At 40.5% G+C, this 12627-nt stretch overlaps 1 protein-coding gene across 5 annotated transcripts in view; it reads right to left on the bottom strand.

Moving 5' to 3' along the window:
- Nucleotides 1-816: 816 nt before the first annotated feature.
- The window catches only part of Arnt (aryl hydrocarbon receptor nuclear translocator), a 63265-nt gene continuing 51454 nt past the window's right edge, over nt 817-12627 (bottom strand). For 3 of the 5 annotated variants that reach the window (XM_048358021.1, XM_048358024.1, XM_048358026.1), the window contains 10 exons: nt 12421-12495; nt 11060-11211; nt 8905-9015; nt 8448-8520; nt 7661-7784; nt 7372-7474; nt 6869-7016; nt 5285-5447; nt 4410-4576; nt 817-3598 (listed from right to left, as the gene is read on the bottom strand). In XM_048358021.1, coding sequence (XP_048213978.1) covers nt 3509-3598; nt 4410-4576; nt 5285-5447; nt 6869-7016; nt 7372-7474; nt 7661-7784; nt 8448-8520; nt 8905-9015; nt 11060-11211; nt 12421-12495 — 1206 coding nt within the window. In that variant the 3' untranslated portion in view covers nt 817-3508. The remainder of the gene's footprint in view (nt 3599-4409; nt 4577-5284; nt 5448-6868; nt 7017-7371; nt 7475-7660; nt 7785-8447; nt 8521-8904; nt 9016-11059; nt 11212-12420; nt 12496-12627) is intronic. The other 2 variants (XM_048358025.1, XM_048358023.1) reach the window with 1 other exon arrangement.

Here is a 12627-nt window from a genome sequence, read left to right as displayed (position 1 = left end):
TTTTCCCTAAAAGAGGTCTCAGGTTTATACTAAGGCCACACAGGACCTTGATCATCCTATTTACACTTCCTGTGTAGCTAGTTGGGCAGACACAAGCCACTGGTGCCCAGCTTTGTACTGAGATGGAGACTCTGGAACCTTTTCTCCCAGGCTGGACTTGAACCACAATCTTATAATCACCTCCAGCTGAGTAGCTAGAATTACAGGCTTAGACTTCTGTGCCTGGACTTGTTGGCTAAAGGTTATCACTTTCCAGCAGTGGAATTGCTTTCCTATTCCCACTTCCCTGTGGTAATGAGGCTTAAGCCTCAGGGTTCTGTGCTTACTAGGAAGGCATTTGTAGTTCTTGGGTTTTGTTGTTGCCAGTCCTGAGCTTGGACTCAGGGTCTGAGCACTGTCCCTGGCTTTTTTGCTCAAGGCTAGCAGCACTCTACCTCTTGATCTTCATGTATACAAGGCGAGCACTTTACCACTAGGCCATATTCCCAGCCACTGTAGTTCTTGTTTTAATTGTATTTAGAATAGTTTCACTATTTCTGCCCAGTAGCCTTGACCGTGGTCCTAAATAGGACCTCCCAGTTGGGTGCTACCATGCTTGCTTATTGGTTGAGATGGGGTTATACTTTTTGCTCAGGTTAGTCTCAAACCTCAAGCCTTCCAATCACTTCCTCCAAGGAGTTGGGATTACAGACATAAGCCATAGATAGTACCCAGCCTCCAACATGGTTTTGTAGAGGAGGGTCTGTCCAGATGAAATTGGTTCTAAAAATAACTCCAATGTCACTCCTGGTTATTTACAACATCATATGAATCAACTGAGGGATTCACATATAACTTTATTGACAAAATTCTCAGATGGTGGGATGTCTGATGAGCATGTCTCAATTATTAAAATTCCCAATCTAGGTCCAGTCACGAGCTTCTTCAAATGCTTCCCCAAAATGTAGACATGTGATAGATCACAAGGTTCTAGTGCAGTCATGAAATCATCCCTGGCCCCAAACTCTATTTTCTTCGATAAAGAGATGTGAGGAATAGAAAGGATAAAACATGAGATCCCGTTTCTCGCTGGATTCTATACATAGACCCTGAGTAACAAAGGCCTTTGACTTTAAATGTACTTATGAACCACACAGGCCTAGAGAAGAAATCCAGGTCCAGATCTGAAAGTTTGTATTTCCTAATTCCTAATGCTCTTCAATCCAGAGAACATATATCCAGATGTGCTGCTCTACTGGTTTTAAGTACTAACACTACCATGTCCCATGGGCTTTGGCAACCCCCACCCCTTACAATGTAGCCAGATGTGTCTGCTGTCTTCTCAGAATGTGTCAGGATCAGGAGGGCAAGTGAGGAGGAAGGGTGTTGAGTCATCAGGGCACTGTGACTTCTGATTGTTGACATGAAAGGCTGTTTTATAATTGTGTGTTTTAAAGCTCAAAGTAGGGATTCTTCTCAGTTGTTCTTGTGGTGCTGGAGATAGATCTCAGGAACTTGTGCATGTTAAGCAAGTGTTCCCTCACTGAATTACATTTCAAGCCTGAGCTATGTATCCTTTTAGTGGTGGGTATCTGTATTTTATATGCTGGAAAGGAATAAAGCCGCAGCAATCAAGATCACACAACACAAGGAATTTTACAAAAGGAAAGAATGCTTTGTTTTAAAATCTTTGCTACATGTCATTATTTTTGCCACTGTATGGCTTAGCACAGATGCCAGCAATACAGAAAGGGCCACCAGGAAAAAAAATCAATCAAAAATAAAACCCTGAAGGAAAACAGAAGCAAACCCCCAGAGTATCTTCTCTCTGCCCTCCCCTTCCCCCAAACCCTATAATAACTGTACAATATTATAGTCCCAATCACATTTAAAAACAAGTTGATTATTAAAAAACAGGGTTTTCCATTGGAAACTCAACTTTTTGGTTTCGTAAATTGTGATATAAATATATATATATGTATACTGTATGTGTGCACATAGAATAGAAAAATAAATCATCTCCTTTTCCACTCTACTACCTGGCACCAGACTGGAGACAAAAGAGGGGTGGGGGAACCCAGTAAATGGACATTCCCTCAGCCTGTGCTCCTCAGTCCACTGTGAATACACTTAATATATTTTTTCCTTAATAATACAGTTTTGTATTTAAGATACTGGCAGGAATATTTTTTAAAAGGCTGATGACCATGACTTACCTGAGGAAGGTAAAGGGTGAGAGTAGAAACCTGGATCCACATTTATATGGCTACAATTATCAAGTGACCCTGTTGGAATGGGAGTCCAGGTCCTACCTAACACATGGAATTATATTGCTCCAAACAAAACCCAATCTTTAAATTGGAAAGGGAGCTAAGAAGAAAGAATTAGAGGCCCAGCGTGTTTCTTGCTAGATGGGTATTTTGAGGATGGGATGAAAAAGGCTACTTTGCAAAAGGACTGTCTATTTGGTTTATACTCCAACAGTGAGCATTTCCACTGGGACTGTTAATCCAAGAAGTTGAGTTTCCATGCAGAAATATCCTCTACAGAACACACATCATGTGATTCTGACAGAAAATGCAGCATTATCCTTATGGCCAAGTCTGAGACTTTGTAAAGTGTTTATCTGACCAGCCCATTTCAGTAATGTTACAGATCTTCCAAATAAGGCGAGAGCACCAAAAGCAGCAGTAATCCAGCTTGATCACTGAATATGTTAGAGATCAACCTCATCAATAGAAAACTTTATATATTTGCCTATAGCTGCATATGGCTGGGCATATATGTAAGTGCAGCAAAGACTTAAATACTTTGGCTGCAATACTAAATGGAAAATACTTGGAAGATTTAACAAGTTAGGACTCACTGAAGAGCATACAGAAAGACAAAGATAAAATCTGGGACAAATTTTGCATAAACTCCCTAATAGGGAGAAAGAAATACAGGACCATGCATGTACTCACACATGAGCGTACACACGCGCACACGCACACACACACACACTCACACATAAATTCTTGTTCTCTTTCTTACATGTTTCTTTCTGGGGGAATTGCTCACAGGTAGCAGAAAGAGCCTATATTCATTTCCTAAAGCCCCATGTATAAACACCATGTTTCATGGTTCTCAATTATGAGGATATTCCTCCTCTGTTCCACTCTATTCAGAATTTCTTCCCAAAAATAAGCCACAGTATCCAAGGCAAATAGTGGATGTCAGGTTCTTCTAACTGCCCCTTGACCCTAGCACAAACCAATTTTGTGCAACTTCTGGTCAGGAGACATAAAGAAAGGCATTCTAACTTCACCTATCCTCAACTTTTCCAAGGCTTCTATCTAGAAGCCTTAGGGATTGATTTAATTCCTTCTATAAATGTTACCTCAGAAAGGGAAGAAGAGGCAAGGGATAGGGGTACCATATTAGGGGGTGAGGAAAGGGAAGGGAGAGGAACTTTTATTTTGTTTACAAAAGATTTGTTTTTAAAAACTGTGATTTTTCTCCCCTATCCCTTATCCTCACCCCAATAGTTCTATTCTGAAAAGGAGGGAAACATAGTTAGGTCAGGAAATTCTTGATTGTTGTAGCTGTTGCTCTGGTCTCCCAACATGGACAACATCTCCTAATGAGAGAAAAAGATGACACTGTTAAATTTACTGAGTTCCCTCCCAACATTTCTCTACAATACAATCCATCCCTCAACCCAAAAAGTCTTCCTTGCACTGAGTTCTCTCAGCCTTCCTTACTTCCAGAACAGTGATTCCTTTACATCATAGCCATTTTTTTTCCTAGCCATTTTTTTCTAATCATATTTATTTTTTGCTAAATTTTTTTGTCAACTTTTTTTTTCTTGGTAGTACTGGAAACTGAACTCAGAGACTCGGATTTGTGAAGCAGGCATGCTACTACTTTGAGTTACATCTCCAGCCCTAAGTTTCCTCTTTTCAAAGGGAGAGAAATCTGCTTGCTACATTACACTTTCCATTTAACCCCTTCTAGATATGAGATTAAATATCTTATTTTTTATCTACTGAAACCCATCTTGCTTTCTGTGCTTTATACTAGCTCTTCTTTTGGCTTAAGACGACTCCATTCAATTTTGCAAGTCCCCTCAGAACTTTTTTAAATAGACCATTATAGCCTTAATCAGTGTATTTCATATACTTTTAAAATTTTCCCTATTTTAAATCCAAAGCTTCGTGAATGAGCTAAAATAATTTATCTGGCATCTTCACATGCTTCACTTTACAAATTTTGTCTAGTCTGGTTAAAAGATGTGTATCAAACCATTCATGATCTTTTCATTACTGACATTTATCTTTACATATCTACTGTCTTCTACACACTTCCAATCCACACTTTCACAGAGGTATGGTTCCTTCTATCTCTCTCCTCTCCTAACTTCTGACATTCTGAAGTCTTTAATGTCTTACCTGGAAGACCTCAGGCTGGCTAGACTGTTGTGCTGATGGCTGCTGAACATGTTGCTCACTAGAATTTGAGCGATGATGAGGCTGCTGACCCTGCCACTGTGGCCAGACACCCACACCCTCTGCTGTTCGTGTCTGGAATTGTCCTGCAGTCTGTCCAGTCTCAGGAGCTAGAAATATAAGAATAAATACCTTCAGCCTAGTAATACCAATGAAGATGAGAAACTAGCACACAGCTACATACATGTCAATAATTTTACCTAGGATACCTTCTGTCCTTTTCTCTGTTAACCAGTGCTCTTCTATTTCAAAGCAAAGTCCCAAGTTAACTTTTCTTTTTCTTTTTCCAAGTTAACTTTCCTAGTTTTCCCCAAAGAGTTATTTGGTCATTTAGATTAAATATGTGTACCATTAAATGGTAGGCATTTTGTAAGTTGTATAGTGAAATCATTGTAAATATTACAATATTATGTTACAATATTCTTTTTTTTTCTTTTTCTTTTTTGCCAGTCCTGGGCCTTGGACTCAGGGCCTGAGTACTGTCCCTGGCTCCTTTTTGCTCAAGGCTAGCACTTTGCCACTTGAGCCAGAGCGCCACTTCTGGCTGTTTTCTGTATATGTGGTGCTGGGGAACTGAACCCGGGGCTTCATGTATATGAGGCAAGCTCTCTTGCCACTAGGCCATATCCCCAGCCCACAATATTCTTTTTCTTGTATGTGCTAAAGCATTTTTCCTGAATGAAGGTTTTTAATGCTAAATATATTGCCACCTTGTACTTCCTCATAATTAGGTCAATGTACTCGGATACAAACCATTTTAATTACCAAATTATTTCTTCAGTAGCATCATTTTCCTATTACCCTGCTTCTGTACTTACCAAAATTGGATCCACGAGTGGTGAGAGTAGGGTAGGCAGCAGTTCCAGGTGCTGCAGCAGGAGCACCCGGGAGAGACATGGAATTGAAGGAAGATGGAGTCTGAAAGTTGCCCACACCAAATTGGGAAGAACGAGTCTTAGTTGTACCCTGTGTAGCCACCTGCTAAAGGGGACAGGGACCAACAAATAGCATTACTGTACAAACCATTTGTATTATATACTCTACTATATATTGTATACCATTTCTATAATTATTCTATTATATATTATTTCTATCAATCATTATTCTTTTAAATCGAAGCTAATCACATTCCCAACTATACACTTCTAATTAATTCCCAGTGTGTTAACACTTTTTTAGGTAGGTGAGAAAAAAGTACAAAAAAAAGTTGTGATAAGTGAAAGAATTTGATTAATGTAATTATAAAAGTAGAAGTATTGCTGGATGCTGATGGCTCACATCTATAATCTGTTCAAAGCCAGCCCAAGCAGGAAAATCTGTGAGACTCTTATCTCTAATTAATCACAAAAAGTGGGAAGGGGAGATGTGGGTAAAGCACTAGTGGTAGAGTGCTAGCCTTGAGTAAATGAAGTGCAGGAACAGCACCCAGGCTTGAGTTCAAACCTGAGTATTGGCCCCCAAAATAAACACATATTAATAACAATAGCATATCAGAGAGAAAATAATCAAAGCAAGGAATGGATGTGGGGTTTAAGTGGTAGAACACCTGCCTAGTTAAGTGCAAATCCTTCAATTCCAACTCCAGTACTGCCTAAATAAATTTTAACCAGAGCAAAAAGGACCAGAAGTGTAGTTCAAGTAGTAGAATGCCTACCTAACAAGTATGAGCCCTGACTTCAAACCCCAATACACAAACTACATATATTTGATATACATACACATCAGCACACACATACATAATATGTAGTATACATATAAACACACAATATAAATATATAGCAACGTACATCTAACGTATTTACTTTGCATTATATACTAGTTTTTCTCCCTAGTCTTACATTATATAGTCCTTAACAAAGAGAAAGTTTCTTAAAATTTACTCAAAAACAAATGTGAAAATCAAACCTACTCAAATTGTTTTGTGTGAGAAATTCTGAATTAAGGTGAATATGTAACAGACATGGAGTTTGGTTTATTTGTGGTGTTTTGTGTGTGTGTGCAAGTACTGACTGGGGCTTGAACTCAGGCCTGAGCATTGTCCCTGAGCCACTTTGCTCAAGGCCAGTGCTCTACCACTTGAACCACAGCTCTATTTCTAGCTTTTTATGGTTAACTGGAGATGAAAAGTCTCACATACTTTTCCTGCCTGACTCGGTTTTGAATTATGGTTCTCAAATCTCAGCCTCCTGAATAGCTAGGATTACAGGTATGAGCCACCGGCGCCACACTATTTGTAGTGCTTTAATTATCTAATTGCTCTCAACAAGGATGAAAAGTAGAAGGGAAAGGACAAAGGTTAAGGAGAGGATATGATAGAAAATAATAAATTTACATGTGGGGGAGGGCTGAGAGAAGCTCAAACAAGCAAAAAAATAGATGATCAGAGAGACTGGAAGCTTTACCTGGGCAGAGAAGCCTGGGCGGGTACTAGGGGTCCAAGCTGGGGCTGCTCCCTGGGTGGGATTGGAGTGGCGAGAAATCTGGTCCAACATCTGTCCTGCAGAAGATGATGGCTGGACAATGGTTACAGGAGGGGCCAGACTACTACTCCTAGGAGTGAACAAATAGGTAAAAGATCAAAAACGGTATCACTGAAGCTAGGAATCAATGGTAATATAATGCTATCTCCTTGACTTCCATGGAGTGAAGTAAACTGGGTAACAGTTGGGGGGAAAAAAAAAGACCGATAGCTACACACTGGCTAGGACACAGATGGAACCTAGAACATAGCAATAGGGCAGGTGCAAAGAAACAGAAGGAAGAAAACAGAAGCTTCTTTGCCTTAACTGAGGCCCTACAAACTACTATTTTGTATAAATAACCAGAGAAAGGGAAGAATAAAACTTGGATTCAGCAACTGAATCCTTCAGGGCCCTATAAAGCAGCACACACATACCAGGCTCACCTGAAATTCTCTGCCGACCGGGGGTTAGGAGGGAATGAGCTTCCCTGGGAGAATAGCTGTTGGGTGGCAGGGACAGTGCTGGAAGAGATGCCTTTACTCTGATCTGTGGACCAAAAGGAGTTGGGGGAGGGCTAGTCAAGGGGCTGTAGTATATAGATGAGTAAATTCCTACTTATTAATTATTATAATTAAGTGGAAATATGCTGGAAGATTACTGATCAGGCAGTGGTAGGCCCATCAACAGATGATCTAAATGAGAACTTGAAGGGAAACCAAGGAGGAAACCTACCTGTATTGATATTGGAATAGATTTCTGAAAATCTTGGATCTCTATCCTGGGTAAACAGACCATCTGACTTTTCAAGGGGCTTGCTGTGTTCTGGCCCCGTAGCTGTCACAGCTTGGACAGAAACCTATAGAATCAAATGATGAAAATAATCTTTAAAGCTTTAATTCAGAGCTGGGAATATGGCCTACTGGTAGAGTGCTTGCCTTTTATACATGAGGCCCTGGGTTCGATTCCTCAGCACCATATATATAGAAAAAGCCAGAAGTGGCGCTGTGGCTCAAGTGGTAGAGTGCTAGCCTTGAGCAAAAAGAAGCTCAGGGACAGTGCTCAGACCCTGAGTTCAAGGCCCAAAACTGGCAAAAAAAGAAAAAAGACTTAATACAACCATTCACCAATCCAGATGTTCACATAAAATACATAGGAGATTGTGTGTATATATATATATATATATATATAAATTTTTTTGTGGGGGATGTTGGGAGGGTAGTACTAGGGCCTTGCACCTGCCAAGCAGATGCTCTATCACTTGAACCACACCCCCAGCCCTTTTGTGCTTTTTCAGTTGGGGCCATATGTTTTTGCCTGCAGTCAAGTCTGTGGCTTCCTGTCTCACTCTATCACTTATAGCTGGGATGATACACACCACCAAGCCTGGCCTGGGTTGGCCTGCAACCATAATCTTCCTGAACAGTTAGGATTACAGGCATGAGCCACCATGCCCAGCCTAGGGGACAGTTTTTAAGGAAATGCTTAATAGTCTTCTTCACAGAATAAGATACATATTCACCTGGGAATGATTGTAACTGGCCAGTCCATCTCTTCCTGATACTATGTCCAGTTCTGTTTGCTGTTGCTGCTGCCTGTATGTTAAAGATCAGTGAGAGGTGGGAAACAAAGATTTTAACAAATCAGAAGGAAAGGGCTTAAAACAAAATAAACCACCTAGCTGGGGATATGGCCTAGTGGCAAGAGTGCTCGCCTCATATACATGAAGCCCTGGGTTCAATTCCCCAGCACCACATATACAGAAAATGGCCAGAAGTGGCGCTGTGGCTCAAGTGGCAGAGTGCTAGCCTTGAGCAAAAAGAAGCCAGGGACAGTGCTCAGACCCTGAGACCAAGCCCCAGGACTGGCAAAAAAAAACAACAAAAAAACAAATAAACCGCCTAACATAAAGATCATAGGAGTACAAATCACCCCCGCCTAGTGATTCCTCAATAGATAATTACTTCACAATTTCTTACCTGGGTGCCAGCTGCCCCGAGCCCATCTCTAGGGGTAAATTAGCTGTGGGACCTAGCTGTGGCCTCTGGATTGTGTTGGACAGTGCAGGCCGTGGCTCCTGGCTAGAGTTTCTATGAAAATAAAGTAAATAAAAACAGGTAGGGAGATGACTCTATACAGAAAGTGCCACAGATTTAAGATTTATCTGTAGGTGGAACAATCATTAGTAGTCCATACAATGGAGTATATTAAAATACTGATCCAGGCTACAATATGGATGATCCTTAAAAATTGTACTCAAGGGCTGGGGATATGGCCTAGTGGCAAGAGTGCCTGCCTCGTATACAGGAGGCCCTGGGTTCGATTCCCCAGCACCACATATACAGAAAACGGCCAGAAGTGGCGCTGTGGCTTAAGTGGCAGAGTGCTAGCCTTGAGCAAAAAGAAGCCAGGGACAGTGCTCAGGCCCTGAGTCCAAGCCCCAGGACTGGCAAAAAAAAAAAAATACTCAGGCTGGAATATGGCCTAGTGGTAAAGTGCGCACCTCAAATACATGAAGCCCTGGGTTTGATTCCTCAGCACCACATATATAGAAAAAGCCAGAAGTGGCACTGTGCCTCAAGTGGCAGAGTGCTAGCCTTGAGCAAAAAGAAGCCAGGGATAGTGCTCAAGCCCTGAATTCAAGTCCTAGGGCTTGGTCTAGGACTTGGCCAAAAAAAAAAAAAAATTATACCCAGTAAAGGAGGGTAGTCACAAAGAAACCACATATTCTGCAATTCCATTTATATGCAATTACTGAAATAGGCAAATAGATAGACAGTACATTTTAAAATGGATGACTTGTATGATATGTGAAAGGTATCTCAATAAAACTTGTTTTGGGGGGAGGGGAGGTCAGACATGGAGCTTTAACTCTGGGCCTGGGCACTGAGTGCCTCAGCGTTCAAGGCTAGTGCTCTATCACCTGAGCCACAGCACCACTTCTGGGTTTCTGCCCAGGCTGGCTTTGATCCTCAGATCTTAGCCTCCTAAATAGCTAGGATTGCAGGCCTGAGCCACCAGAGCCTGGTTTCAATAAAACTTTTCAGAGCCCAGCACCAGGGCTCACTCCTGTAATCCTAGCTATTCAGGAAGCTGAGATCTAAGGATCACAGTTTGAAGCCAGCCCAGGCTGCAAAGTTGCTGTGAGACTCTTCAATTAACCCCCAGAAAATCTGAAGTAGAGCTGTGGCTCAAAGTGGTAGAGCATGGGGCTGGGAATGAGGCTTAGCAATAGAGTGCTTGCCTAGCATTCATTAAAAGCCTTGGGGTTCAAAATTCCTTAGCACCACATACACAGAAAAAGCCAGAAGTGGCACTGTTGTTCAAGTGGTAGAGTGCTAGCCTTGAGCAAAAAGAAGCCAGGGACAATGCTCAGGCTCTGAGCTGAAGCTGGCAAAAAAAAAAAAAAAAAAAGTGGTAGGATGCTAGCCTTGAGCAAAAAAGCTCAAGGACAGTTTCCTGGACATGCATTCAAATCCCATGACCAACAAAAACTAACCAGCTCTAAAGCAAACAGTGGTTCATACACCAAATCCAGATCACTGTGTGCTTGCTTTTCTGTACATAATGGATTATTGGAACATAGCCATGATTTTTTTCTATGACTATTTTCATGCTAAAAGAGCAGAGTTATTACAATAAAGACCAAAGGGCCCACAAAACCTAAAATAGTTTTTTCAACCCTGTTCTAGCTGAAAATCCTACCAGAAAAGAGCAATAAATAGTATATACAACAAAAAATCTTTTCTAGAAAGGTTTACCATATAAAACTGAAATAAAATTCCTTTCATCTCAAGAGCAAGTTTCTGAACTATTAAAACAGTTGATCAACTACATCATATCCTATAATAAGAGTCAGAGGGCTGGGAATATGGCCTAGTGGTAGAGTGCTTGCCTCATATACATGAAGCCCTGGGTTTGATTCCTCAGCACCACATATATAGAAAAATGGCCAGAAGTGGCGCTGTGGCTCAAGTGGCAGAGTGCTAGCCTTGAGCAAAAAGAAGCCAAGGACAGTGCTCAGGCCCCAAGTTCAAGCCTCAGGGCTGGCCAAAAAAAAAAAAAAAAAAAAAAAAGTCAGAAAGAAAGAGAGAGAGAGATTCCAACAGTAGAAAAGGATGAAAAGATACCTACTTTACATTGGTATTTGTACAGATGATATACTCAATCTCATCTGAGTAAGGGTTCTGGAAAGTAAAGGAACTAGTTCTCATCCAGAGCCATTCTCGACTCTTAGACCGAAACCGGAACATGACAGATAACACCTGTCCTTTTAACTTTACCACCTGAAAAAGTTAACATAAAATAATTAAGAAAATTAAAATTCTAAACTCCCTTTTCTATAAGAGGAGTCTTTCTCAATGTTAAAACAACAAAGGGGAGCAGAAAACAAAGTGTAAATAAGGAGGAAGATTGTCACACGCCCCCCTCCCCCCAGAGTCCCAAGCTATCTGACATAAAAGTGAAAGGAAAATAGCAATTATTTCCAGGACAGAAGACCTGTCCCACTTTCCTTGAGAATTCCATCAAAAATGTTGCTGTGTAACTTTACAATTCTACACCAGAAAGCTAAGTTCAATGGCATGATTTTAGTTTATGTATAGATACTAGTGAGATTTAAGGACACTAATCAACTTGTGTATAAAGTATGAGCTGTTATCTAAAGGAGGTACTTTCAAAAGGTAGGGCTTGAAAAATTACAATTAAAGGCCACAATTAACTTTCACCTATCTATAAAATAAATCTGAAATATATTTTCCTACAACAATCTATAGATCAATGAAGCTGACAATTATTTTAAATACTTTAAAAACAATTCCTTGTGGAGCTGGGAATGTGACTCAGTGGTAGAGTGCTTGCTTTGCATGCATGAAGCCCTGGGCTCTAGTCCTCAGTACCATATAAACAGAAAAAGCCAGAAGCAGTGCTGTGGCTCAAGTGGTAGAGTGCAAGCATTGAGTGAAGGAAGCTCAATGACAGTGCCCAGGCCCTAAGTTCAAGCACCAGGACTGGCAAAAAAAAAAAAAAGCAATTGCTTGGATATACCTGGTTGGCTAGTTACATACAGTAACTAGCCAAAACTAATAAGCAAATATACCCTGGATATTACCTAATAGTTCCAAAGAATATATATATATATATATTTTTTTTTTGCCAGTCTTGGGGTTTAAGGCCAGCACTCTACCACTTGAGCCGCAGCACCTCTTCTGGCCTTTTCTCTATATGTGATGCTGAGAAATTGAACCCAGGGCTTCATGTATACGAGGTAAGCACTCTTGCCACTAGGTCATATTCCCAGCCCCCCCAAAAATATTCTTACTCCTTAAAAATACAGGCTAGCAAAATAAAGTAGTAATATAGGCTAAATACAAAGAAAATAGAACTGTCACAATGCTCAACTAATCAGTGAGCAAAAAGCATTTATAAACTGAATGTAACAAAGAGGTAAAAATATATATTCAGATAATCCAGAAATAAAAAGGTTAAAGGTATACCTGCTGGAAGCTGTCTCTCAGAAGCTGCTGGTCTTCTGGATGACAGAATTCTACAATATTCTTTCCTAGGAGTTCCTAGAATAAAGAAGATGAAGGTAAACATTTTTGTCGTCATCTAACCTTCCAAGTCCATTAGCTGGGGGTTTGGGTTTGATTTCTTCTGTCTTTATACTGAGATTACAAATATAAGTATGAAGGGAAACAAAA

This window comes from Perognathus longimembris, chromosome 11, assembly GCF_023159225.1.
Source record: "Perognathus longimembris pacificus isolate PPM17 chromosome 11, ASM2315922v1, whole genome shotgun sequence".
NCBI lineage: Eukaryota > Metazoa > Chordata > Mammalia > Rodentia > Heteromyidae > Perognathus > Perognathus longimembris.
The sequence above is the reverse complement of the archived record's forward strand: the minus strand, read 5'-3'. Positions and strand labels throughout refer to the sequence as shown.